We start from the raw sequence: 25074 nt of genomic DNA, 5'->3' as shown, positions 1-25074 counted from the left end.
TTTGATTGCAATTCACTAGGTTAAATGGGAAAATATGGGGAAAATGTCAAATATGTTTCGATAAAAAAAATGGATCTTTCCAAAAAATGATTCTTACCCAACCTTTGTTATTGAAATAAAATTGTCCTAAACTATATTGTGGAGATTTTGATATACTTACCTATCTTGAGAGACTATAACTGCAAATATCACTAAAATTTTTTGTCATTTCTCCCCACCTTAAAACAGGCTGATCTCAAATGTTGTTGTGTAATTTCTGTTACATAGTGATTCATGTTATAAAAATTCTAGCTTGATGACAAACACCTCCTTATCTTGGGTTTGTTAGCCTTCTCTCTCTTGTCTATTGTATCATCATTTAGCTCCACTTAAATACTTCCATTTTCCATCAAAACCCCCAAAATAAAGAAGAAAAAAGGAACAGAACAACCCCATGTTAGTGCCTAAAAACTGTTTCTTTTTCCTTGCTGGGAAACTTGTGATTTTTCCAAGAATCTGCAACTCTCTTTTTTCTTTCTTTTTCCATCTATTTTTGTGTAATTTTTTTGTGTTTTTCTTGAAAAAACAGAGGAAGGGAGCTGCATGCTTTTCTTGGACTGAAAATGAGTTGATCTTTATTTGAAGCTCTATTTCTCTCTCTGAGAAAATCTTGAACACTTTGCAGGTTTGTTTACTTTTATGTTGTTTTTGCATGTTTCCTTTGTAAGTGTGTGTGTATGAGAGAGAGAGAAGCTGCAAATATGCATCTTTATATACTATATGTATGACTCTTGGTTGTTGGCCTAATAAAAATTGATTCTTGATTGTTGGCCTCAAAAAGAGAAGATGATCTCCAGCAAGATGAGGCCTTTATGCATTGAATGAATCAAGAATCATGGATTGAAATATCCCTTTTTGAGTTATACTGATTGAACTTTGATTAATCATAACTATTTGTTAAAGATCTTAGATACCAGAATAGCTTCTTGATTAGTATTTTAGTTGGTGAAAAAACTAAGTTTTTTTTTTCATTTCCTTCACTTGAGTTGCTTGAAAGGTAGCTTTGCTCTCTCTTTACTTATTTGTAATCCATAATTAGATCCAAAGTTGACATCTTAACACAATCTCTCTCTGGTTTAAGAACATTCTGTATCCAATTATTGCCCAATAAATTAATCACTCTTGTCATATGCTAGCACCCTTATAGAATTTTAAAATAATTGCACTTCTTAGAATAGAAATCATTTAGCAAAAAAAAAAACAAAAAAAATCAATTTAATCTGACCTCATTTATTTGGTGCAGTGTTGATGTCTGCTTGTGATTGTACTGCTCTGCTCAAGCCCATGTCAACAATAATAGAGATATATACAGATTGGAATCCTTGTCCCCTGATGTGAAAAGACCATCCTGCCCCTCCAGAAAAAATTCCACTAAAAAAATGATCAAACTAACTAAATCCAAATTTTCCCTCCAAATCCTAACTGTTTTCTTGATCTCATTATCTTGCTTGGAGCCTTCCCAATGCCTGAAATCAGAGGTGGAAGCCTTGTTAGAATTCAAGAAATTGATCATTGATCCATTAAGCCACTTGGAATCATGGAGAGATTCAGATTCAGATTCCCCTTGCAGATTCTATGGAATCCACTGTGATCAAGAAATGGTGACTGGGATCTCCCTGGACAATCTCTCCCTCTCGGGGCAGATATCGCCGTCTCTGTCCGCCCTTCCTGGCCTCACGTTCCTCGTCCTCACGTCTCACTCGCTAACGGGGCCTCTCCCGGCCGAGCTGAGCAAGTGCTCAAGCCTCAAAGTCCTAAATGTCTCTGGCAACTACTTGAGTGGAAGTGTTCCTGATCTCTCAATGCTGACCAGCTTGGAAGCGCTCGATATCTCGCTTAACTCGTTCACTGGGCCGTTCCCGGGCTGGGTCGGGAGCCTGACCGGCCTAGTGTCGTTAGTCCTCGGCCAGAACACCTACGACGAGGGAGAGATTCCTCCCACCATTGGCAAACTGAAGAAGTTGCAATGGCTCTTCTTGGCTAACTCGAGCTTGAAGGGAGAGATCCCCGAGTCCATCTTCGAGCTGGAGGCGTTAGGCACGTTGGATATTTGTGTAAACAAGATAACGGGAAGGCTTCCGGCTTCCATTGCCAAGATGAGGAGTTTGTTCAAGATTGAGTTGTATACGAACTATCTCACAGGAGAAATCCCGGCTGAGGTGGCTAATCTGACCGATCTCGAGGAGTTTGATGTGTCAAACAATCTAATGTATGGTGTGATCCCAAAGGAGATTGGGAGGTTGAAGAAACTAACTGTTTTTCACTTGTTCAATAACAACTTTTCAGGGGAGATTCCCTCTGGTTTCGGAGAAATGCAGCATCTCAAGGCGTTCTCCATCTACAAGAACGCGTTCATAGGCGTTTTCCCGGAGAATCTAGGCCGTTTCTCAGCGTTGAACAGCATAGACATATCCGAAAACAGATTCTCCGGTCCGTTTCCTAAGTACTTGTGTGAAGGGAAGAATCTTCAGAACTTGCTTGCGTTGGGGAATGATTTCTCCGGGGAGTTTCCGGATAGTTATGGGGATTGTAGCCCTCTGCAGAGGCTCAGGATCAGCCAGAACCGGCTCAACGGGTCGATTGTAGACAGGGTATGGGCGCTTCCGAATGTGCAAGTCATGGACTTCAGTGATAATGGCTTCACGGGGAGGGTATCACCGAGCATTGGGGCGTCGCTGCAGCTGACAGAGCTAATGCTGTCGAACAACAGATTCTCGGGAGAGCTGCCTCAAGAGCTCGGCCGTCTTGGCCTAATGGAGCGTATCTACTTGGACAACAACAACTTCTCCGGTGGGATTCCATCGCAGCTTGGGGCGTTGAAGCAGATCACGTCGTTGCATTTGGAAGGGAACGCCTTGTCCGGATCCGTGCCAGCAGAGTTGGCTAACTGCCCTAGGTTGGTGGACTTGAATCTTGCTTCGAATCAGCTGAGTGGTGGGATTCCGAGGAGCTTCTCGAACATGGCCTCGTTGAACTCGTTGAACCTCTCGAGGAACCAGCTCACGGGGAGGATTCCAGAGGACTTCGAGAGGATGAGGCTCTCGTCTGTTGATCTATCGTACAACCGTTTGTCAGGGAGTGTGGCTCCTTATTTCATGGTCGTGGCCGGTGACAAGGCGCTCATTGGGAATGCCGGCCTATGCTTAGACGAGGACGAGGAGGGGAAGAAGAGGAAGTTCAAGGACTCTGCCTTGCCTGTCTGTGTTCATCAAGGAAATGGCCACAAGAGCTTTACTAGGAGCAAGCTAGCAGTGTTGTGCATCGTACTAGTCGCCCTCGTTGTGTTCCTAGTCGGGCTTTTGTTCGTGAGCTATAGGAACTTCAAGAAAGGCGAGCGGATGAGAGACGAGAAGGGCGCACTCGGCCCTTGGAAGCTCGAGAGCTTCCAGAAAGTGGAGTTTGATGCGGATGATATACATGGTGTGGATGAGGACAACTTGATCGGGAGCGGGAGCACCGGGAAGGTGTATCGCCTCGACTTGAGCAAGGGTTGCGGAACCGTGGCTGTGAAGCAGCTGTGGAGGGGCAATGGGGTGAAGCTCATGGCTGCAGAGATGGAGATTCTTGGGAAGATTAGGCATAGGAATATACTCAAGTTGTATGCTTGTTTGATGAAAGAAGGCTCGAATTTCTTGGTTTTCGAGTACATGTCGAATGGGAACTTGTTTCAAGCGTTGCACCGGGAGATCAAGCCCGGGAAGCCGGAGCTGGATTGGTATCAAAGGTACAAGATCGCGGTCGGGGCTGCAAAAGGGATTGCCTACTTGCACCACGACTGCAGCCCGGCTATCGTCCACAGAGACATCAAGTCGACAAACATACTTCTTGATGAGGATCACGAGGCCAAAGTTGCTGATTTTGGCGTTGCGAAGGTGGCTGATCCGTCCTCTCCGAAGGGGTCCGAGTGGAGTAACTTTGCCGGGACACACGGTTATTTTGCACCGGGTAATTATGGCACGGAGAATACTTTGAAGGGGTGTTTTTCGACATTGGCCTAACCCTGTTTTCGGTTCTTTTGTTGGCAATGCAGAGATGGCCTATTCGCTCAAGGTGACGGAGAAGTGCGACGTGTACAGCTTCGGGGTCGTGCTGCTGGAGCTCGTGACGGGGAGAAGGCCGGTGGAGGAGGAGTACGGGGACGGGAAGGACTTGGTGTATTGGGTTTCGACTCATCTCGGCAGCAGGGAGGATGTGATCAAGGTTCTTGATCGAAAGGCGGTGCCTGAGCCCGTGCAAGACGACGCTATCAAGGTATTGAAGATCGCGACGCTGTGCACGACAAAGCTCCCGAATCTGCGTCCGAGCATGAAGGAGGTGGTCAAGATGCTGGTGGATGCTGAGCCTGGGGCTGGCTTGAGGTCTCCAGATAGTGTGGGGAGGAGTGAAAAAGGGGTGTGTTTAGACCATTTTTGAGATAGTTTTTTATTGTGTAGATATAGTTTGAATGGGTTGATTTTAGTGTTTTTGAGATTTTAGGGTTGTTTGAAATCTCAATATAAATATGTTATGTATCATATAGTATTGATTATGAATCTCATTTTGTATGATTTGAATAACAATTTTGTGTCTGATTTGCTTTGATAAATGGTTGGTTTATTGTATAGGGTCTATTTTGGAAAACTTTAATTTTGTTATGAGAGAAACCGAAGTTAGGGACTCGGTCTTTAAATACGAGATTCTCGTCCTCAAATGAGCATATAAATACGTTAATAGTATCTCATTTCTATCAATCGTACACAAATGATTATGAGTATTTAGTTTGTTTATAAATAGGTTTATGTTTCTTGGTTCAACAACATCAAGAACGTATAATCGACTTGCATAAACATCAATGAACGCAGTCTTGAAGAAGCCGACAACGAGCAGCACGTGCTCGAAAGAAAAATGCAGCAACGACACTAACTCGAATATCTTAATCTATGTTTTTTCATCAAGGCAAGAGTTATAAATTTAACATCTTTCTCTATATGTATGTACCTCCCATTCACCCGAATCTTGCTCCATTTCCCCCGAGAGCCGGTCTTATGCAGCCAGTGAGCCCAAGGCGGCTTCCTTCTTCGCGAGAAGCTCTGTCAAAGCTCGGTCGATTAGTGAGAACACCTCCTCTTTAGGGAGGGTTCCGTCCACCTGCAGTTAAGGAGTAAAACATAAGGTTCTCGGCTAATGCTATGGTTCTGCTCATGCACGAAACGAAACTCAGCAACGAACGCTAGTGATTCTAGTCGATCTTATATCACACCTTGACTATTTGGTCGTTGTATAACGAAAGCACAGACTCCACGTTGCTGTTGTGAGTGTGCAAACACAGTTTAACCTGAAAGACGAAGATAAGGCCGTGTCACAGGCTAAACATTCAGAAGACAGATCAGAAGATAAAGGGTTGATCTCGTTCCGCGTCCCCAACTTTCAGCATTTTCCGAAAAATATAATTCACCTAAGAATCCGACAACCTGACTCAAACGTAAATCAATTGTTTTCGCAAAGTTTGGGACATTTTTATCGAAAACGCAGAAAGTTGGGATACAAAAGAGTAGTTGCAAACCTTTTCTTCAGTGTCGTCGAAGCGTTGAGTGAGTCGTGCAGCGATTTCTTCCGTTTCCGGGGGATAGTATTTGAGATGGTATATTTTCCCGGTGACCGGATCTAGTCTGCGGCCGACAACTCTTTTAACGAGGATCTATCTCTCCAGGCACCTGTAAAAAAGCATCGAGGAATAAAGAATTTCGACAAACATACGAAAGCAGGAACTATCAAGAGTACAAAGACCAACAGCAGAGCCTCACTTCAAGAAGAATGAAGATATCTGGAACGAAACCGAATTTCTTGAGAGAGGTAGCTTGGGACTCGCTCCTCGGATATCCATCAAGAAGCCAGCCGTGCTCCTGAGAATCTTGCCGTGACAACCGCTCTTTAACCATCTGCAACCAGCAACGAAGGTGAGTTCGTTTAGCACGCTTCCCGTGTTCAGTCCCTGCAGCAACTTCAGCCCGGAGAAGATCTCCTGCTGCAACGTGCACCAAATTATACTGCAAAGTAAAAATAAACGAACATGCTTATGTTTCATGAGAAAGAATCTCGATCAATCAATACATAATTCAGCCATTGGATTAGAGAAAATGACATTGTACTATCATGCTTACATGAGTTACATCAACTGTTTATAATCTTACTTTGTCTTTCAACGGTCTTCTAAAAGCGAGAAGATAAAACGAGGCTTACATAAACTGCTATGTTGGTGCACGAAATCAAGAGCAATCAAATTTCAAAGTGAGAAACATTACATCTATACAAATTAGTTTCCTTTTGCCTTTCGGTACACCATTTTAAAACCAACCAGCCCGGCTTCTCCTATCCCTACTACTCAACTAAACCCTGCGGATGTTTCACTCATTCTTTATCTTGCTGTAAATCCCAACTTCCAAGATGATGTAGCTAATCGAAGATGTTTCTAACTGGCTTAACTGATGAAATTCATATAATAGTTTGCTTATGATATCTCAAAACAACTCCCACTTAACTGATAACTAAATCAGCTGATGATCCATCATCCAATACATAATACACAATGTATACATTCCTCTCTTTGACGAACGTTAAGCTGCGTACCTTATATGAACATCACCATTCGGTAGCATCACTCTCTATGTTGGCCTATTTTTATTTTATACATTTATTCTGATTTCAATACCTATCGATGCAATTAATTTTACAAATTAGTGAAATCGCATAAAATTCAAAGCTCGGTTTGTTTATTTTTTCTACAGCTTCGAATAAGCTGCCTAAAGAACAAACTGGCCTTCGTTTTTTTTTATGTAATTTATAAAATTAATAACGTCGGATATTAGAATCGAAACATATATACAAACAAATAAAAGAATGACTAGACGAGAACAATGCTTGCCGTCATGAACAGTGCTCACATAAGTACGTAACATAACATTCACCTATCTCTCTATATATAAAACAAAAGTTACATACAATTAACTAGTACTAAACGAGAATGGTGCTCATTGTCATGACAAGAATAGTGCTGGCATAAGTATGTAGCATAACATTCACCTCCATATTTCATATAATCACTACTTCAAAACTACAATCAATAAATTAAAAAACATAAAAAAACATCAAAACCAAAACAAGAAATACCTTTTTAGTAATGAGTTCACATTGAGTTCCTTTCCCAGAAGCAGGGGCTCCTGATATCATTACCCTCAAAGGCTCCACCTTTTCACCACAAGCAACAATCTGTTTTCAATTTTCAGCCACAAAATCACCAAAATTTCACCCAAATCAATTTCATTACCAATAAAAAATAATCTTTACCAGTAAACCTGGAACAGCTTTGGATTTCCTGAAATGGGTTTTTGATGGATTTTGATTCAAACGAAGAGACAAAGAGGGGAGCTTCGAAATGGGAAGGAGGTGATTGTAGAGATGCCCACCGGTTCCGGTTCCGGCGGTTAAACGGCGAACCTCCGAACCGGAACCGTGGCGATTTCCTCGAACCGGAACCGTCGCAATTCGGGTCGCGGTCCGGTTCAGGTTCAAGATTTTTCGAACCGGAACCGTCACCGAACCGCCGGTTCGGAACCGCCGGTTAACCGGATGAACCGCCGGTTCGGGCGCGGAAACCAAGGCATCGTGGAGGGCAGCTTTTCGAGGGTGAAAACCGGCCGGTTCCGGCGGTTTTTGGACCGGAAACCGGCGGTTAACCTCCGGTTAACCGTGAAATCCGGCGGTTAACCGGCGGTTCCGGCGGTTTTCCGCCAAAAACCGCCGGTTTTTCCGAAAATTCAATTTTTTTTTTCAGATTTCAAATTCGAATTCTTCCATTTTCCCCCCATTTTTATATATAAATACCCCAATCTATCCTCATTTACATTCACCCCACTCGTGTGTTAATAAAAGTTTCTCTCTTCAATATCTCAATTCTCTCTCTTTGTCTCCAATTTATCATTTGTGCTATTGTGCTTCCATTTAATTACTCAAGTGCTACTCTTATTACGCATTGTTATACACTTATACTTGTTCCCGTAGTTCTATAAGTTGTCTTTCTTTCTCAATTGCTTAAACAAAAAAATATATATTGTTCCATATTTCTACATTTCTATTATATAATGTTGTATACTTGTATATGTATTGTAAATTGTAATGTATCGTTGTCCGTTACAACTCAAATTCCATAAAATTGATATCATTTTCATCTTATTCGTCTTATTTCAATTTAAATTATCCATTGTTTTGTTCCAATTTATTGTATAAGTCCAAATTTCAAATTTATATTACATTATTGTATGTTGTATACTTGTATATGTATTGTAAATTGTAATGTATCGTTGTCTGTTACAACTCATATTCAATAAAATTGATATCATTTTCATCTTATTCGTCTTATTTCAATTTAAATTATCCATTGTCTTGTTCCAATTTATTGTATAAGTCCAAATTTCAAATTTATATTACATTATTGTATGTTGTATACTTGTATATGTATTGTAAATTGTAATGTATCGTTGTCTGTTACAACTCAAATTCAATAAAATTGATATCATTTTCATCTTATTCGTCTTATTTCAATTTAAATTATCCATTGTCTTGTTCCAATTTATTGTATAAGTCCAAATTTCAAATTTATATTACATTATTGTATGTTGTATACTTGTATATTTATTGTAAATTGTAATGTATCGTTGTCCGTTACAACTCAAATTCAATAAAATTGATATCATTTTCATCTTATTCGTCTTATTTCAACTTAAATTATCCATTGTCTTGTTCCAATTTATTGTATAAGTCCAAATTTCAAATTTATATTACATTATTGTATGTTGTATACTTGTATATGTATTGTAAATTGCAATGTATCGTTGTCCGTTACAACTCAAATTCAATAAAATTGATATCATTTTAATCTTATTTCAATTTAAATTATCCATTGTCTTGTTCCAATTTATTGTATAAGTCCAAATTTCAAATTTATATTACATTATTGTATGTTGTATACTTGTATATGTATTTTAAATTGTAGTGTATCGTTGTCCGTTACAACTCGAATTCAATAAAATTGATATCATTTTCATCTTATTCGTCTTATTTCAACTTAAATTATCCATTGTCTTGTTCCAATTTATTGTATAAGTCCAAATTCAAATTTATATTACATTATTGTATGTTGTATACTTGTATATGTATTGTAAATTGCAATGTATCGTTGTCCGTTACAACTCAAACTCAATAAAATTGATATCATTTTCATCTTATTCATCTTATTTCAATTTAAATTATCCATTGTCTTGTTCCAATTTATTGTATAAGTCCAAATTTCAAATTTATATTACATTATTGTATGTTGTATACATGTATATGTATTGTAAATTGTAATGTATCGTTGTCCGTTACAACTCAAATTCAATAAAATTGATATCATTTTCACCTTATTCGTCTTATTTCAATTTAAATTATCCATTGTCTTGTTCCAATTTATTGTATAAGTCTAAATTTCTAATTTTTTTAAAAATCGAACCGCGAAACCGCCGGTTTTCGAACCGGAACCGTGTAAACCGCCGGTTTTCGAACCGGAACCGTGTAAACCGCCGGAAAACCGGCGGTTTTCGAACCGGAACCGGAACCGTGAAATAGCCTCACGGTCCGGTTCCGGTTCCGACTTCGACCAAACCGGAACCGGCGGTTCCGAACCGGAACCGCCGGTTTTGGAACCGTGGGCAACACTAGGTGATTGGGAGAGGGAGCTAAGAGCATCTCCAGTGGGCGGATGTCCCACTCGGACATCCACTAGGACATCCCGAAAACACCTCCCGCCACGTCACTAGGACTTCCCATCCCACTGCCATGTCACTAGGACATCCCCTTCACAATCCGCCCTTCCCATCGCCCTTCCCACTAGGACTTCCCGCAATAAAAAAAAATCACAAATTCACAAATAAAACAATTTACGTTTACGGAAATAAAATTTCAACACGAATACGAACGGGAAAAATTAACAACTTCATTTAAAAAAAACATACATGATTTGAAAAAAAAATTACATAGTAATAAAACAAAAAAAGTACTAACATCAACGTCAACCCTTCCGCGTCTAAACCTCTTCGATAATATCGTTCTGAAGTCGAACATGGGCATCTGTTTACCGCATGTCGGCAAATGCACGCATCCGCTCGACCTCTCCATGAGGTACCCCCATATTCACATTCGCGGTGGCCACGCCGTGACTTGGACCTGCACCCGTATCATCTTCATTGGTCCACTGAGTCAGTTCCACACCTTCATTTTCGACAATCATGTTGTGCATTATGATACATGCGTACATGACATCGCCGATGTTGGGAATATACCACTGCCGTGCAGGACCCTTGACTACCGCCCATCGACTCTGGAGCACACCAAATGCCCGCTCCACATCCTTGCGCGCTGCTTCCTGACGGCTCGCAAAGTATGACTTCTTTTGTCCGAGCGGATGCTTGATTGTCTTCACAAAGACGGGCCAGTTTGGGTATATCCCATCCGCCAAATAGTATCCCATATTGTGCTGGTTGCCGTTGGCGACGAAACTGATGGCGGGACCAACGCCCGCGCACTGAGCATTGAACAGGGGCGAAGACTGGAGAACGTTGATGTCGTTGTTCGACCCGGCGACTCCAAAATAAGCATGCCATATCCACAGCCGGTAGTCAGCTACTGCTTCTAGGATCATCGTGGGATGCTTGGCTTTGAAGCCAGTAGTGTACATCCCCTTCCAGGCGGCGGGGCAGTTCTTCCACTCCCAATGCATACAATCTATGCTGCCCAACATCCCAGGGAACCCGTGCACCGACCCATGCATATATATCAGGCTCTGGCAGTCTTCGGGGCTCGGACTCCGAAGATACCGCTCACCGAATATCGCTCTCACGCCCGCGCAAAAATTCTGCAGACACTCGACGGCTGTCGACTCGCCAATGTGGAGGTACTCGTCGAACATGTCGGCCGCGCCTCCGTACGCCAGTTGTCTGATTGCGACAGTGCACTTCTGCAAGGGCGTGAGTCCGGGTTTGCCAGCTGCATCCTCCCTGATCCTAAAATACAGGTATCTTCTCTCTAAAGCACCCACGATGTACAGAACAACGGACGATGCATCCTAAAGCGTCGCCGGAATAAGGCTTCCCCAAAACGCGGTTGCGGAGCGAAGTAGTCTGCATACAACCGAATAAGTGCAGCAATGTGGTCACGGGGTACTGTAGTTCGACGATGGATCTGCCGAGGTACCGCAGCCTGCTGCCGCCGCTGCGCCCTATGCTGTAGCAGCCTATCTATCGCACCTTCCACAGCGACCTCCAACTCATTCTCGCTATCACTGTCACTAGACATTCTAGATATACTTGAAATTAGATATGTAGAGAGAGAAACTTGTTAACACAAGTGGTGCTAATGAAATAAAATTCAACGTGCCGTATATATAGAGTTTAAAAAAAAATTTAAAAAAATTTAAAAATCGGACGTCCGACCCGGACGTTCGACCCACGCCACAATGGCGGACGTCCGCCCGCCCGTCGCGCCGACGTCCGAGGACACCCGACGTCCTCACGGGACGTCCTTATCCGACCTTCGACGCCACAATGGCGGACGTCCCGGTCGCACGTCGCGGACATCCGACCGGACGTCCGCCATTGGAGATGCTCTAAGGGCATTTTTGGATTGATAGATGCTGCTTTGAAATTCACCTAGGTGCAGCTGCATGAAGTAACCATCACCCTCAAACAGTACCTTAATATTCAGGTTGTGTGTAAAATGTTGCTGAAAAGGATAGATATAGAAATCGAGAAATTAGTCAATTACTACTCCCTCCGTCCCCCAAAATTCGTCACCATATTGACCCGGCACGGGTTTTAAGAAATATAATAGAAAGTGGGTTGAAAAAGTTGGTGGCATGTGGGTCCTACTTTTATATATTAGTTTTATAATAAAATGTGAGTGTGAATGAGTTAGTGGAATGTAGGGTCCACTGCCAAAAATGGTAAAAATGAAATGTGACAAATTTTTAGGGACGGACGAAAAAGGAAATATATGACAAATTTTCAGGGACGGAGGGAGTACAATATATCGTCGTATTGTTTTTAATTTATTTGGTTGTATGGTTTTATGTGAGTCGTCGAAATTAATTAAGATATTTATATTCTGTTTGAATTGGTGCTATAAATGGTTTTGGTCAATATTGGAATTTGGAGGTTTAGTTTAGATGAGTTTGGGTAAATAGCATTTTAAACTAAATACTACTATTGCCGTCCATGTTAAGTGTACATTTTATCATTTCGATCCATCCTACAATAAGAGTCACATTTCATTTTTATCATAAATGATAAGTAGACCCTACATTCCACAAACTAATTCTACTCACATTTTATTGTAAAACTAATATATATAAGTGAGACCTACAATCCATTAACTTATTCAGCATATTTTTCTTTACATTTTTTAAAACATATGCCCACACTAAATATGACACTTAATGTGGGATGGATGTAGTATTAATTACTACTCCCTCCGTCCCACAAGAATATGCACTCTTTCCTTTTTAGCCCATCCCACAAGATTATGCACTTTCTAATTTTAGTAACTATTTTCTCTCTAAAGAGGTGGGACCCATTCTCTACTAATAATACTTTAATTACTTTTTCTATACCTCTCTCTTACTTTACCAATTTTGCATTAAAACTCGTGTCGAATCCAAAGTGCATATTATTTGGAGACGAAGGAAGTATTATAATTAAGAGTATGAATTCCAATTCCACTAATCCCAACTCAAAGAACAAATAAATTGGAAAGAATCTCCGAGTGTTGGAGTAGGAATAGAGTAGGAGTGTTGGAGTAGGAGATACCCGTTCAAATAAATCGCGTGTTATTGACTTGTTTACTACTCCTGGTTTTTGTATTGCTTTTTTATCAAGTTAGTGTCATATGTACATTAATTCCTAATTTTGAATATTTTCACATTCCAAAAAAACTACTCATGAAATAAATAATACTGATCCACGTACAAAAGTATTGATAAACAATTTTTTTTTAGAAAAGTGAAATTCATGAATATTACTCCCTCTGAACCATTATAAGTGAGGCGTTTCTTTCCGGCCGATGTTTTGCGAAGATAATACTCCCTCCGTCCACCATTTAAAGAACCCTTTTGCCATTTTGGTTTGTCCACGATTAATAGAACCCTTTACTTTATTCCACTTTTAGTATGTGGATCTCACATCCCACTAACTTTTTACTCTCATAAATGGGTCTCACATTCCATTCACTTTCTCCCTTTACTCTTCTTTACAAAGTCAAACAATTTATTAAAACCTATGTCGAGTCACAATGACTCTTTAAATGGTGGACGGAAGGAGTAATAAATAGTTAAAGTGGAGAGAAAGTAAAGTAAGAGAGAGAATAGTATAAAAGAGAGTCGTATATACATTATTATCTTATTTACTTTACTTTAGTTTATCTATACTTGACTATTTGTTACTCCACTGTTTGGAGCACCTCACTTATTTGGAGCACCTCACTTATAGCGGGAGGATAGAGTAGAACTAGTGTTATCACCCGTGCTATGCACGGGACATAAGATTTCAAATATTAAAGAAAAATAATAAGGAAGTAGTTTAAGAAAAAAGTATAATAAGATATAATGATGTTTGGTTAAAAATATGTGTTAATTACAATAAGTATTCATAACACTATAAAACGCTTAAAAAATTATATATAATAACAAACAAAGAAATATACTCTTCCCAACCCACTATAAATGAAGCATTTCACGTTCGGCAAATGATATTTTACAACTTTAATTTATGATCTGAGTGGAGTAGAATAAAATAAAATAAATGACAAAGAGGAAATGTGACTAAGACCATCTGCAATGGGCGGACGATGGCACGCCCGATGGCGCGCATCGTCCGCGCCATTCATCGTCTGCCCCCACGATAGTCGCGGCCTATGCTTCGGGCGCGACTTAAACCGTGGACGATGGCCATCGTCCGCGCCATCGTCCACTCCATTGCGGACGTCGCGGACGATGGTCGCGGACGATGGCCGCGGATCGTCCGCCCCATTGTGAAGGCCGCAGACGATGGCACGCGGTTTCGTTTTTTTTATAAATAGCGTTCATTTGTAATATTTCATTTCACACGATTTCATCTTCGAAACTTACATTTACATAATTACTACGAAATGGATTCAAGCCCCAATAGCCCTACGTTTAGCAGAGAGGCGCATTGGCCGGGTACAGACGTCCACCGCGTTTGCGTCGTTAGCTACAGCGTCGATGGCAAGGACGATGTTGCAGACGCACAAGGCCCTCAAGAAGTGCACCGACCCCGAACAAGCCGAGTATCTCCGTGCATTACTCGATGAGTTGCGTAGGAAGTTGGGAATTGGCCCGACTTAGTTTTTTTCTTTTTTTAGTTGAATGGTGTAATTTTTTTTATTAAAACTTTGCCGCTTGTTATTTAGTCGTTTTTTTTACTCGTTACGTGTTATTTGAAAACAGTTAAATTAATTAAACAAAACAACAAAATGATGATGTGGCGCGTCATAGGGCGCGCCTTAGGGCGCCCCACTGCAGGTGGAGAAGGAGGAAGATAAAAATGCTGACGTGGCGCGCCATAGGGCGCGCCTTAGGTCGCCCCACTGCTGATGGTCTAAGGACCAAAAAGTATGAGTTTATTAGAATAAAATATACACAAATAAAGAAAATGTGCAATTAAAGATCAAAGAGGACAAAACTCATATAATTTGAATAAATAAATAGCTCAACAGTTTTGATCAACAAAACATATATATACATAAATAGGAACACAAACTTAGAAAAATAACAATAAATCAATAGTTCATAATTTTTCACTTATTGAATACAATTCTAAAAATATATACTTCCTCTGTCTTACTCTTAGTGAAACATTCACCACAAGATTTATAAACATTTTTATTTTGTGCGTCTCACTCTTAGTGAAGCACCACAAGATTTTATACATTTTTATTTTGTGCGTTGAGTGGAGAAAAAATAAAATAGAGATATACTAATAAAGTGGATATAATGATGTTTCCATTTTATAAAATGTGCTAAATATGAATGAAAAATTATATTTAATATAAACTTCAAATAATTTTAATACACTATAAAAGTATTAAATTTACCTACTCCCTCCATCCCATAAAAATATATATATATATATATATATATATATATATATATATATATAGGAGGATGATCAATCCCAACCTTTTATTCCTTAAGCGCAGGCCTAATATAGACCTTCGGATTTAGTGATCCTACGGTCAAACAATTACCATAAAATAATAATTAAATAACTGATATCTTGTGTGTTATTTTCGTAGAAGGTTAGTTTAGACTTTGTAATCATTTGCATGCTATTATGATGAGAGATTATTATGGAAACTGCATATCACGTTAATTGCAATCAATTCATTCAACACTAATTACTTTGATGTTCATAATCTTTTATGAACAAGACCACAAATATCCCACACGATTAGCTTTTCAGAAAAAGATTCGTCTTCTCCATGGCAGCGTCGGCACAATTGAATCCAATCGATCTAGTCGAGATGCCAATCAATCAGACACCCATGTCAGACGTTGCACCTATACAAGACTATCCTGTCGAGATGCCAATCAATCATACACCGTCATCTCCGGAAGACATATCCTTCGATGCTTCATCACCCATAACTGACGACATAGTTGAGTCTGAAGGTAACTTGTTAACTCGACAAACATGGTTTTAGTGTCTCTCTGACTGAACTTTTTATAAATTATGTGTAAACCAATTTATGAAAAGTTTTCATTTGGCTAAAATGATGTTACATCTCTATATTAATGATATTAATATGTACGTCTGATGCAGTAGTTTTAGGAGATTGACAATGTTGTGATTGGGTACCTATATATTACAGGAACACACACGCCAGTTTGCTCTGACGAAATTAAACCATTTATTGGCCAAAGATTTCTCAAATTGGAAGACGCTACTGAGTTTTACAACAATTATGCTCGATTTGGTGGATTTGATTCACGTAGAAACGGTTCTAAAAAGTCAGGTGATGTGTTCACTTGGCTTTATATGGTATGCTCGAGAGAATGCGAAAGGAAAATTAATGAGGAAGGTTTCACTCCAAAACGCAAACGGTCTACGAAGAAGTGCAGTTGTCCGGCAAGGATTTCCTTCAAATTTGCTGGTTCGTTGGGTTATGTTGTTAATGATTTCGTAGAAGGACATAACCATGAGATGGTTCAAGCTGAACATAAGCACTTCATGAGGTTGAATCGTTCGTTGGATTTAGTGCATCAAAAATTTATAATTGATTGTGCCAATGCAAATATTGGGCCTACACTTAGTTATAGATTATTGAAGGAGCTGCTCGGTGGATACGAATCAGTTGGATGTACTGTTGGTGAAGTTAGGAATTTCACGCGTGATGTCAGAAGGTATGCCGACGGATTTGATGTTCAAATGTTACTAAATGAAATGCAGAAAAAGAAAGATAATTGTGAGGGATTTACGTTTGAATACGAAAAAGATTCTGGAGAAAGACTCACGCGACTATTTTGGTGTGATGCTTATTCGAAGATGAGTTATCACATGTTTGGTGATATCGTCGCTTTTGATACAACATATTCGACTAACAGGTAATTTTTCTAAACATTTTTATCAATGATTCTGTTCTTATAGGAGTAATGATTGCAACTTTCTAATGTAATGACGTTTTGGATATCTTAGTAATGATGTCTTAATTTCCATTGCAGGTATCGCATGATTTTTGCACCGTTCACAGGCAAGGATAACCATGGCAAGCCTATCACATTTGCAGCTGCTTTGTTAGCAAATGAAGGTACTGAATCGTTCTCTTGGGTGTTCGAGCAATTTGTTAAATGTATGGGTTCAGCTCCTAAGCTCATCATAACCGATCAAGATCCAGCCATGAGAGGTGCTATTGAGCAGGTAATGTCAAATACTAGACACAGGTGGTGTATGTGGCACATTATGGTTAAGCTTGCTGATAAAGTGGGTAAGGATCTTAGAGCTGATGAACGGTTTAAGAAGGAATTAAATTCTTGTGTTTGGTCAGAGTTGATAGAACCTCACGAGTTTGAAGCTGCGTGGAATGAAGTCATGAACAAATATGGGTTGACGGGTGTAGGTTGGTTTAGAAAAATGTTTGCAACAAGAAAAATGTGGGTCCCTGCTTACTTTAGGGACTTCCCAATGAGTTCATTGATAAAAACAACTTCCGTTTCAGAATCACAGAATATGTTTTTCAAAAGATACGGCAATTCTACAGCGAATCTTGTTCAGTTCATCATGAATTTCAATCATGCATTGGATGCCCAAAGAAACAATAGTGCGAAGCATGATTACTTGGACTCGACAACCATCCCCATTTTGAAGACGAAGTTGTTATTTGAGAAACATGCTTCGACCATCTTCACTGAGAATGCTTTCAAATCAATTCAAGAGGAGATGGCTGACGCATCCTCTAACTGTGGTATGAAAGGGATGTCCACGGAGGACGATATTCAGTACTACGAGGTTGATGATCTATATGAGAAGACATGGACTGTCACATTCTGTGCAGATGACGATTCATACCAATGCAGCTGTAAATTGTTTGAGAGGATTGGAAAGATATGTAGTCACATATTTTTCATACTTAAAAACAACCACGTGAAGCTGATCCCTGACACCTTATTTGGAGGTCGATGGTTGAAGACACCACTAATGAAGGCTACACATGGTGTTTTATCTAAGGAGGACATGACATACGCATTTGCAGATGAGAAGAAAATGGCGATAAAGAAGTTGTATTCTTCCTTTTTTGAGTTGGTGCAAGCCGTGGAAAGCGACATTGAAAAAATTCATGCTGCCACTGCCCTCATTGATGATGCCAAAAAAGGTTTGTTCAGTGGAGATGTCGTAATGTCGGCCTTTGACAAGAAGAAGATGATTGAGAGCTTTTATGGCTGTGAGAAGCCGGAAGAAGTCGACGTTCATCCTCCTGAATATGTGAATACAAAAGGTTGCGGCAGTACTGCTGCAGCTAGGTTGATTTCAAAGAAGGAGAAAGCCATTCAGCTGTCAAAAAAACCTCAACGTCGTTGCGCAAAGTGCAAAGAGATGGGGCACCATGACTCGCGGAACTGCACCAGAGTCAAAGAAAAAGAAAAGGAGCTGCGCCAGAGTCAAAGAAAAGAAAAACGTCGTAGAAAGTCTCAAAGTTAAGAACAGTAATTGTTCATTTGTTCATTTCTGTTCTTTTTGTTTTCATGCAGTCTTGTGATGAACTTCGGATTTTTCATTAATAATGACAATTTTTTAAAATATTTTCATATTATGAACCAAGGTACAGTCACTGATGATATAACACCTAGTTTCTAATGCAGAAATTAAGTCTACCATAGTTCTCTAGTGTCTGGTGCTTTTTGGACATGCTAATGCATTGAATAGTATCATTCGTGCTCTATTGCAACAAATTAAGACTTTCACAGTTGATTTGTTTTTTCTAAGAGTAAAATTATAAGCTATTAAGAGTAAAAAGAATACTCCCTCCGTCCACCATTTAAAATGCCATTTTGCCATTTTTGTTTGTCCATGATTTACAGAACCATTTACTTTATTTCACTTTAGTGTACAAATCTCATATTCCACCAACTTTTTACATTCACATTCCTATATAAAACCAATATTTTAAATGAGTCTCACATTCCCCTCACTTTCTCCTTTTACTTTTCTTCACAAAGTCAAATAATTTCTTAAAACTCGTGCCGAGTCAAAAGGGCTCTATAAATTGTGGGCGGAGGGAGTAGAATCTTTCAACTATAATTGTTATAGTTCGTGTTATGCAAAGCCCATTCTTAATACAAAAATGCATAACCAAGCATGCAAATGTCATTTTTTAGTCATCGTAAGTTTATTTTTACGTCATAAGTACGACGTGCACCGTAATGACATTTAACTTCCGTAATCATGAACAAATAATGGACACCATATCCGATTGACTTTTAGATTTTCCTAATATAGACCTTGCAGACTAATTGATTATTCATTATTAACGATAATGTTGGGTCAACTTGTGAATGGGAAACCAAAAACATTAAACTATCACATAAAAAAGCTAAGCAAATATCAACGAATAACACAAAAATGAGTGGCAAATAATATGAGAAATAATCAATTCATATAGGTCATATGAAAAAAAACACCTCATGTGTAATGTCATTAATGATTATTCAAAATGTAGCGAAAACTTCTGAAACATAGTCTCAAAACTACTTAAAATGATGAAACCTCTGGTGAATTAGTTAAATAGATTCGTTCCTTCTTTTGCATAGTTGGCTATCAACTTTTCCACGTCTATCTTCTCGGTCTGTAGTGCATTTGCATAATATGGTATTACCTTGGCTTTATTCTTGAAGTGTTCGTGATTTATTTCTGCCAGCATCAGTGCAGTACAGTACTTGGCTCTCAATATCTGCAACACCCCTTTGCTCTTCTTTGATAGGCCACAAGTCCATTCACACCCTTTCTGACCCATGTAAGTTTCAAGGTGTCTCATCAAATACACACCACTGTCGTCCTTGTTAGTTTTTGTACTCCATTTCAGTTTCAGCCTTTCAATGGCAGAATTTTCAACTGCTTTTGATTGCTGAACGCAGCCAACTCCTCCAAGATATTTCCAGAAAAAGGTTCTCTGGAAAAATAAACAGCTGACAGTTCATTACAAAGCAACACAACATACATTACTAATTATACATTTTCATCAATATTGCGTACCAAGGTTTCCGGTATCACACCGTAATTCACTGTGATGTTGTCAGAGTCTCCGCTACTTGAGTTGTCAATTACAATAACCCTTTTTGAAGCATAGTAGAAGCACACCGCATAGTAGTGTTCATGTGCACAAATTGGGAAGAATACCTAATGCAACAAATTGACTACATGTTAAGCATAAAAGTAGTATATTCGCATTGAAATCTGCAAATTTTTCAGATATCTATATACCATATCTATGTCCGCCCACTTGAAATTTGGGATTAGCTTCACCTCGTGATCTAAATTCGCCGCAAACGTCGCAAGCTGAGTGGCCACACCCTCATCCCATGGATTAGTGCGTGACACAATTGTGCTAGCCTGAACGTTTGTTACCACATATCAAATGACACAACTTTACACAAACAGTATATGATAAGAAATTTTACATTACTATGCAGTATAAAGATCTTACACAAGGGTATAAGGTGAAGAATAGCCTTTTTGGTGACGATGGCCCCCTGTATTCTTCCATGTTGTTTAGATATGAGCACCATGCACTAATCACACCCGAAGACACATACGTATGTGGCAGTAAAGAATAGAACTCTAGCTTTGTCACAACAACCACATCATCATCGTATACAAGCACATCACTGTAGTGATATTAATTTCAAATTAAATACAGTACATAAAAAATTCCAGATGGTTTGATAAATAAATGCATTAAACTCACTCGTAGACATCATGACACTTCAGAATCCAATAGTATGTTTCCCTTTCAGTAGGAGTTAAAGTGTTTCCCAATTTAATAGCTCTTTGGTTGTATGGTGATCTCAATGCATGAGATATCTTCTTTTCAGCTTTGGAACGCATTTCCATCCTACCATTCACTAACAATTCCTGTACATTTTCCTGAATGATATTCATTACATATGCACTGCATGATCATCACAACACTAGAAATAGATCATTACAACTTGAACCTGTTTATGTTGGATGGCAATAGCTTCATTGTGGCTAGATGGCCCCACTGATTTTTTACTGTCTCGCAGTCCACTAGTGGTGAACTATAAGAAAATGTTAAATATCTTGGTCAGCGAAAACATTCAGACAATTAAACATTTTTTGGGTAGAAACCTGGCATCACCTCACGTTTCCCAGGCGGGCTTACATATGGCGTCGCAAAATCAAAATCGTCAATTAAATTATGAACCACGTTGAGCGCCAATTGCGTATTGTCTTCCTCACTGTCATCCTAGACAAATGTATTAAGTAGACGTTATGCCATGATTTTATGAACATGTAAAGCATCAAAACTACCTTCTCTTCATTTGGTAAAACATCTTGAACTGCACTAGATATTATAACACCCCCCGTGTGTAAAGTGTGCTCCATGCCAGGTACTTGTTCCTCGACAATTGAATTGATCGTCTGGTTTGCATCCTGAGATGCGTGACACACAGTTAATAACGGAAGATAACAGTTAGTTCATTACAGGCAGACGTTAGATTAGCCAAAAAATATTCTCATAGCAGGATATAGTGATCAACTAACATCCTGCGAAGCGAAGCGAAGCCCCAAGTCGAATGTAGGGATGTCATCATCTTTGCACAGAGCAACGCGCTCATCAACCACCTTCATCATCTGCTCAACAGCCTCAATCCATGCTGGATTTTGAATGTCTTCATCTTCCATTGTCGGTGTCATCGATGCGATTGGATCTGCATGTTCATTGATGAGTTCAGATTCTTTGAAACCAATCATCTTTAGTGCAGCAGTTGAAGCTATTTTGAAGCATCCAGTGCCCTTGACATCGTCAGGTGCCTCCCTCATCTTCCTAAGCAGCTTTGATATAGCCTTTGCGGCGTTCGATGCAGCTTCCATCAAGGCCATCATCGCATCAGTAGCATGATCAACAGCATCATCTGCCTTGGTGTTCGATGTCCCTCCCTTTTCAGTAACACCTTTAGGTTTAGCTGATTCTCCTCTCTCAACAACAATAGCCCTCTTTTTCTTTTTCTTCGCCACCGTCAATCCAACCTCATTATCTCTGCTTGGATCATACTTAGCTTCATAGACCCCATAGCCAAATCCACCCAATTCCAGCTCATGTTTCTCCCTCAACCTTAGCAGCTTGGAATTCCAACCTTTTATGGATGGGAATGCACGCCGAACCTTTCGTGTTTCAATAATGAAGCGATCGACGTAGTAGGACTACATGAAATAATAAAAGCATCATTATTTACTACATCATTCCATAAAATAAATGATTACACATCCAAAAAGAGATGTAGTAACATTTGAAATCAGAGCAAAGTTAAATACCATCAGAAAGACAATTGGTCCAGTGAATGGTGTGTCTGGGTTGTCCATCCAATTTCGTTGGGCCATAACAAGTACATCAAGGACGTATGCACACCAATTATAGTTTCTCACATGTGTGACATCGGCTAACACACCAAGAAGCTTAGTCTTGCAGTAACCATCAGCTGAAGGTTCTATCAAATGCGTCTCCGTCAGAATTAGGAATAGCCTCCTAAACCATAACCCACCATCCTCATCTTTAAGCATTTGAGTCTGCAGAAACTTAGGCAACATATTGTATCTATTCCTATATCCGACACTTGCAATCTCATCTAACATCATTTGATTATCCTGCCTAGTCGACCTCACAATCATTATTTCTCCCCTTGGGAACCCCATCGTCATGTGGACGTCCTCCTCAGTTAAGTGGACTCTTTGACCTCTCACCTTCACACTGCAGGTTATGGGGTCAAAGTTGTATAGAAGCCAGTAAGCTAGTTGCGACGGTATCGAAGTGATGTTAAAGTGTATTAGATGTCCAAATCCCATGTCTCGAACAGCCTGTAGCTGGTTCTCGTTCAACAACTCCATCATCTCTACTAGGAATTTTGGAGATCGTCTTAGCTTCATTCTGTTCACTACTTCAACCTCATCAGTAGGATTAGGAACAGCCGGCACAACTGATGGTTGCCCTCTAGGTGCTTGCTCAGTAGGCCCATTTCTTGTGGAATCTTGACCCCAATTCACTGCTTTGATGATTATTTTCCTTGCCAGTTTTTCCTTTACGAGGCTTCGCGGTGAATCTACACCATTCAAAGTCCTCTTGCGCTTGTTTTCTAGAATCAAGAAATACGAAAAATAAATGTTAATCACCTATACATATCAGTGCAGATACGAATCTGATCATTAAATAGTCCTACGTGTGATCATTATACAATCCACACATGCTCATTACACACACTTAGATTGATCACCACTCTTCCATTTCCATACCTGTTGATTCAGTTGCTTGACCCAAATCAGCTACTTTCTCTTTTCCTTTGGATTCACCACCTACATCTATTTCAGTACGATAATGATAGCAAACATGGATATCAACACATACACCACATGTCATCATTACATATGTAAACACTGATAATATATGATCATTCTCTTCCATACCTGATGCTGCAGGAGCTTTGTAATCGTCATCCACTTTCTCTTTTCCTTTGCCTTTCCCACCAAGGACTAAAACCAACAATGTTAAAGGACTAAACATCATAGATCACAAACATCATTATACATATATTATATACATCATTACATAGTATCAATCACATCCTATGGGTTTCATATTTTCTATCAACGACACACCCTGATATATATTTGAGATGAAAATCTTCCTAATTAAACTCTAAGATATTTAATACCAAGTTTTGACGAAGATCTCCATGTAGCCTTCGCCTGTTCTTTTCCTTTAGCTTCACCACCATTCCCTACCAGTTAAAACACAAGAAAATAAATCTAAATGACTAAAATGCACACCAATATTTCGAAAATAACAAAACAGGTTCTCTAATACATGTTTTTGCCGACGATTTTCCATTATTTTGAGTAGCAACAGTGTTTCTAGAAGAAAAGTTTGGTATTACATCAGATTTCTTGGTAGCACCGGGAGCACCACCTCCTTGTTCATTGTGAAGAAAAGAAACAGAAAATTGTAAGATCAATGTGCAATATATGACTATGAGTAAAATAATAAACAATGATTTTGCATAAAAAACCTTTTCCCGCTAAAGAGTTCGGAGAAACAGCTTTCGGTTCTTCATCCCCTCTACGTCGGCGTGCTGAATCAAAAACCAAAAAATTGTCAGAAGAATGGAAATCAGAGCAGCAACTAGACATGCAAACTATCAAAACAGCAACCCACCGTCAGTCGAGTCAGCCACACCGCCCTTGCTTTGTGTTGGAGTCATTACTTGGTGATAGGTATCAGAGTGACAGAAAAAAGAGTGAAGATAAAGAGAAGAAGGAATGAGTGAGATTTGAAGTAATGTTGATTAGAATTGAAAAGATTTATATCTAATTCTACACATATTCAAAAGGAGTAATGATATGGGTGCGAAAATTTTGATAATCTTGGGAACTGAATTAGTGCAGACAAAATTTCTCTCCATGATGTCTGCATATCATATAATTTCCTAAATCAGTAACTGCTATTTAATTCCAATGGGACGCATATACCCTTTAATGACCAAAACGCCATCATGTAATGACGACCGTCTGCATTCTCAAGCTCTAATCTCAGCCGTTTATCCTTATGATCCAATGTCCCAAATTAAGCTTGTGCTTAACACTTAATATATAGTGTACCTAGAATGCAACTCTATATATATATATATATATATATATATATTTGTCATTTGTCAATAGGGACCACAAGTCCACATTCTGTCCATATATTTATATATACATATGCTTTGCTCCAGTGCTCAATATGACCATGAATACAGTAGTCAAATCCAATGAATTGCATAGTAAATTATTTATGGCCATCAAAGCAATTCTATTTCCATTCCACTCTAGAATTCGAGAAAAAAAATATTACATAGATGCTCTGTGCTCATTCCCTTTCAATGGTTGCCTCAAGATTCAAGAACATGTTTACAAATTACAAATATTTATAAGATTGATGCAAATTGCAATGAACATGATAATTAAACATAAAACACAACATAATAAAATCATTCGCAGACTCTTAATTTTCTATGCTCCATAGCAGTTTTGATTATACACTTGCCAGAATTTGGGGGGAAAACGACACGGAGACAAGACAAGGCAGCGGCCAGTGGCAACAACGAGGACAGTCGCAGCAACAAGCCTACAGCGACGCGGAGGCAACAGCAACGACAATGGATGCTGCGGCGGCGACGAGCTGAAAGCT

General features: G+C 39.4%; 5 protein-coding genes across 5 annotated transcripts; 3 read left to right on the top strand and 2 right to left on the bottom strand.

The window, feature by feature from the left end:
• Window positions 1-236: 236 nt before the first annotated feature.
• LOC121782245 (receptor protein-tyrosine kinase CEPR2-like) lies at window positions 237-4624 on the top strand. Its single transcript, XM_042179999.1, has 4 exons — window positions 237-435; window positions 569-664; window positions 1283-3984; window positions 4070-4624. Exons 3-4 carry the CDS (start codon window positions 1419-1421, stop codon window positions 4450-4452), a joined length of 2949 nt encoding a protein of 982 aa, XP_042035933.1. The 5' UTR covers window positions 237-435; window positions 569-664; window positions 1283-1418; the 3' UTR covers window positions 4453-4624.
• Window positions 4625-5061: 437 nt separating this feature from the next.
• LOC121781408 (adenylate kinase, chloroplastic-like) lies at window positions 5062-15532 on the bottom strand. The gene is made up of 7 exons (XM_042179157.1): window positions 15521-15532; window positions 7363-7443; window positions 7186-7284; window positions 5823-6065; window positions 5582-5716; window positions 5279-5353; window positions 5062-5166 (listed from the first exon to the last, which is right to left on the bottom strand). Exons 1-7 carry the CDS (start codon window positions 15530-15532, stop codon window positions 5062-5064), a joined length of 750 nt encoding a protein of 249 aa, XP_042035091.1.
• Window positions 15533-15642: 110 nt separating this feature from the next.
• Window positions 15643-16794, top strand: LOC121781407 (protein FAR1-RELATED SEQUENCE 5-like). Its single transcript, XM_042179156.1, has 3 exons — window positions 15643-15790; window positions 15991-16723; window positions 16767-16794. The coding sequence occupies exons 1-3, from the start codon at window positions 15643-15645 to the stop codon at window positions 16792-16794; spliced, it is 909 nt and encodes a 302-aa protein (XP_042035090.1).
• Window positions 16795-16970: 176 nt separating this feature from the next.
• LOC121781406 (protein FAR1-RELATED SEQUENCE 5-like) lies at window positions 16971-18314 on the top strand. Its single transcript, XM_042179155.1, has one exon. It carries the CDS (start codon window positions 16971-16973, stop codon window positions 18312-18314), a length of 1344 nt encoding a protein of 447 aa, XP_042035089.1.
• A 1075-nt stretch (window positions 18315-19389) lies between these two features.
• On the bottom strand, window positions 19390-24515 carry LOC121781405. The gene is made up of 16 exons (XM_042179154.1): window positions 24061-24515; window positions 23915-23977; window positions 23713-23817; window positions 23561-23626; window positions 23313-23378; window positions 23142-23207; window positions 22170-22984; window positions 21399-22058; window positions 21165-21287; window positions 20992-21099; window positions 20828-20911; window positions 20578-20744; window positions 20317-20497; window positions 20094-20222; window positions 19866-20009; window positions 19390-19782 (listed from the first exon to the last, which is right to left on the bottom strand). Exons 1-16 carry the CDS (start codon window positions 24104-24106, stop codon window positions 19390-19392), a joined length of 3216 nt encoding a protein of 1071 aa, XP_042035088.1. The 5' UTR covers window positions 24107-24515.
• Between the last annotated feature and the right edge of the window lie 559 nt (window positions 24516-25074).

Source organism: Salvia splendens, chromosome 20 (genome assembly GCF_004379255.2).
Source record: "Salvia splendens isolate huo1 chromosome 20, SspV2, whole genome shotgun sequence".
Taxonomy (NCBI): Eukaryota; Viridiplantae; Streptophyta; class Magnoliopsida; order Lamiales; family Lamiaceae; genus Salvia; species Salvia splendens.
Note: the sequence above shows the minus strand (reverse complement) of the source record. Positions and strands in the feature narration are given on the sequence as shown.

Excerpts from the sequence above, each read along its gene's own strand:
- LOC121781405 (XM_042179154.1), bottom strand. The coding sequence starts at position 24,106 with ATGACTCCAACACAAAGCAAGGGCGGTGTGGCTGACTCGACTGACG. Across the intron at positions 22,985-23,141 it reads TCAAGCAACTGAATCAACAG|AAAACAAGCGCAAGAGGACT; the intron begins GTATGGAAATGG and ends TCTTGATTCTAG. Across the intron at positions 19,783-19,865 it reads GTGTGATACCGGAAACCTTG|AGAACCTTTTTCTGGAAATA; the intron begins GTACGCAATATT and ends TTATTTTTCCAG.
- LOC121782245 (XM_042179999.1), top strand. The coding sequence starts at position 1,419 with ATGATCAAACTAACTAAATCCAAATTTTCCCTCCAAATCCTAACTGTT. Across the intron at positions 3,985-4,069 it reads ACACGGTTATTTTGCACCGG|AGATGGCCTATTCGCTCAAG; the intron begins GTAATTATGGCA and ends TTGGCAATGCAG.
- LOC121781408 (XM_042179157.1), bottom strand. Across the intron at positions 7,285-7,362 it reads AAGCTGTTCCAGGTTTACTG|ATTGTTGCTTGTGGTGAAAA; the intron begins GTAAAGATTATT and ends AATTGAAAACAG. Across the intron at positions 6,066-7,185 it reads GTGAACTCATTACTAAAAAG|TATAATTTGGTGCACGTTGC; the intron begins GTATTTCTTGTT and ends TTTACTTTGCAG.
- LOC121781407 (XM_042179156.1), top strand. The coding sequence starts at position 15,643 with ATGCCAATCAATCAGACACCCATGTCAGACGTTGCACCTATACAAGAC. Across the intron at positions 15,791-15,990 it reads CGACATAGTTGAGTCTGAAG|GAACACACACGCCAGTTTGC; the intron begins GTAACTTGTTAA and ends TATATATTACAG. Across the intron at positions 16,724-16,766 it reads ACAACATATTCGACTAACAG|GAGTAATGATTGCAACTTTC; the intron begins GTAATTTTTCTA and ends CTGTTCTTATAG.
- LOC121781406 (XM_042179155.1), top strand. The coding sequence starts at position 16,971 with ATGGGTTCAGCTCCTAAGCTCATCATAACCGATCAAGATCCAGCCATG.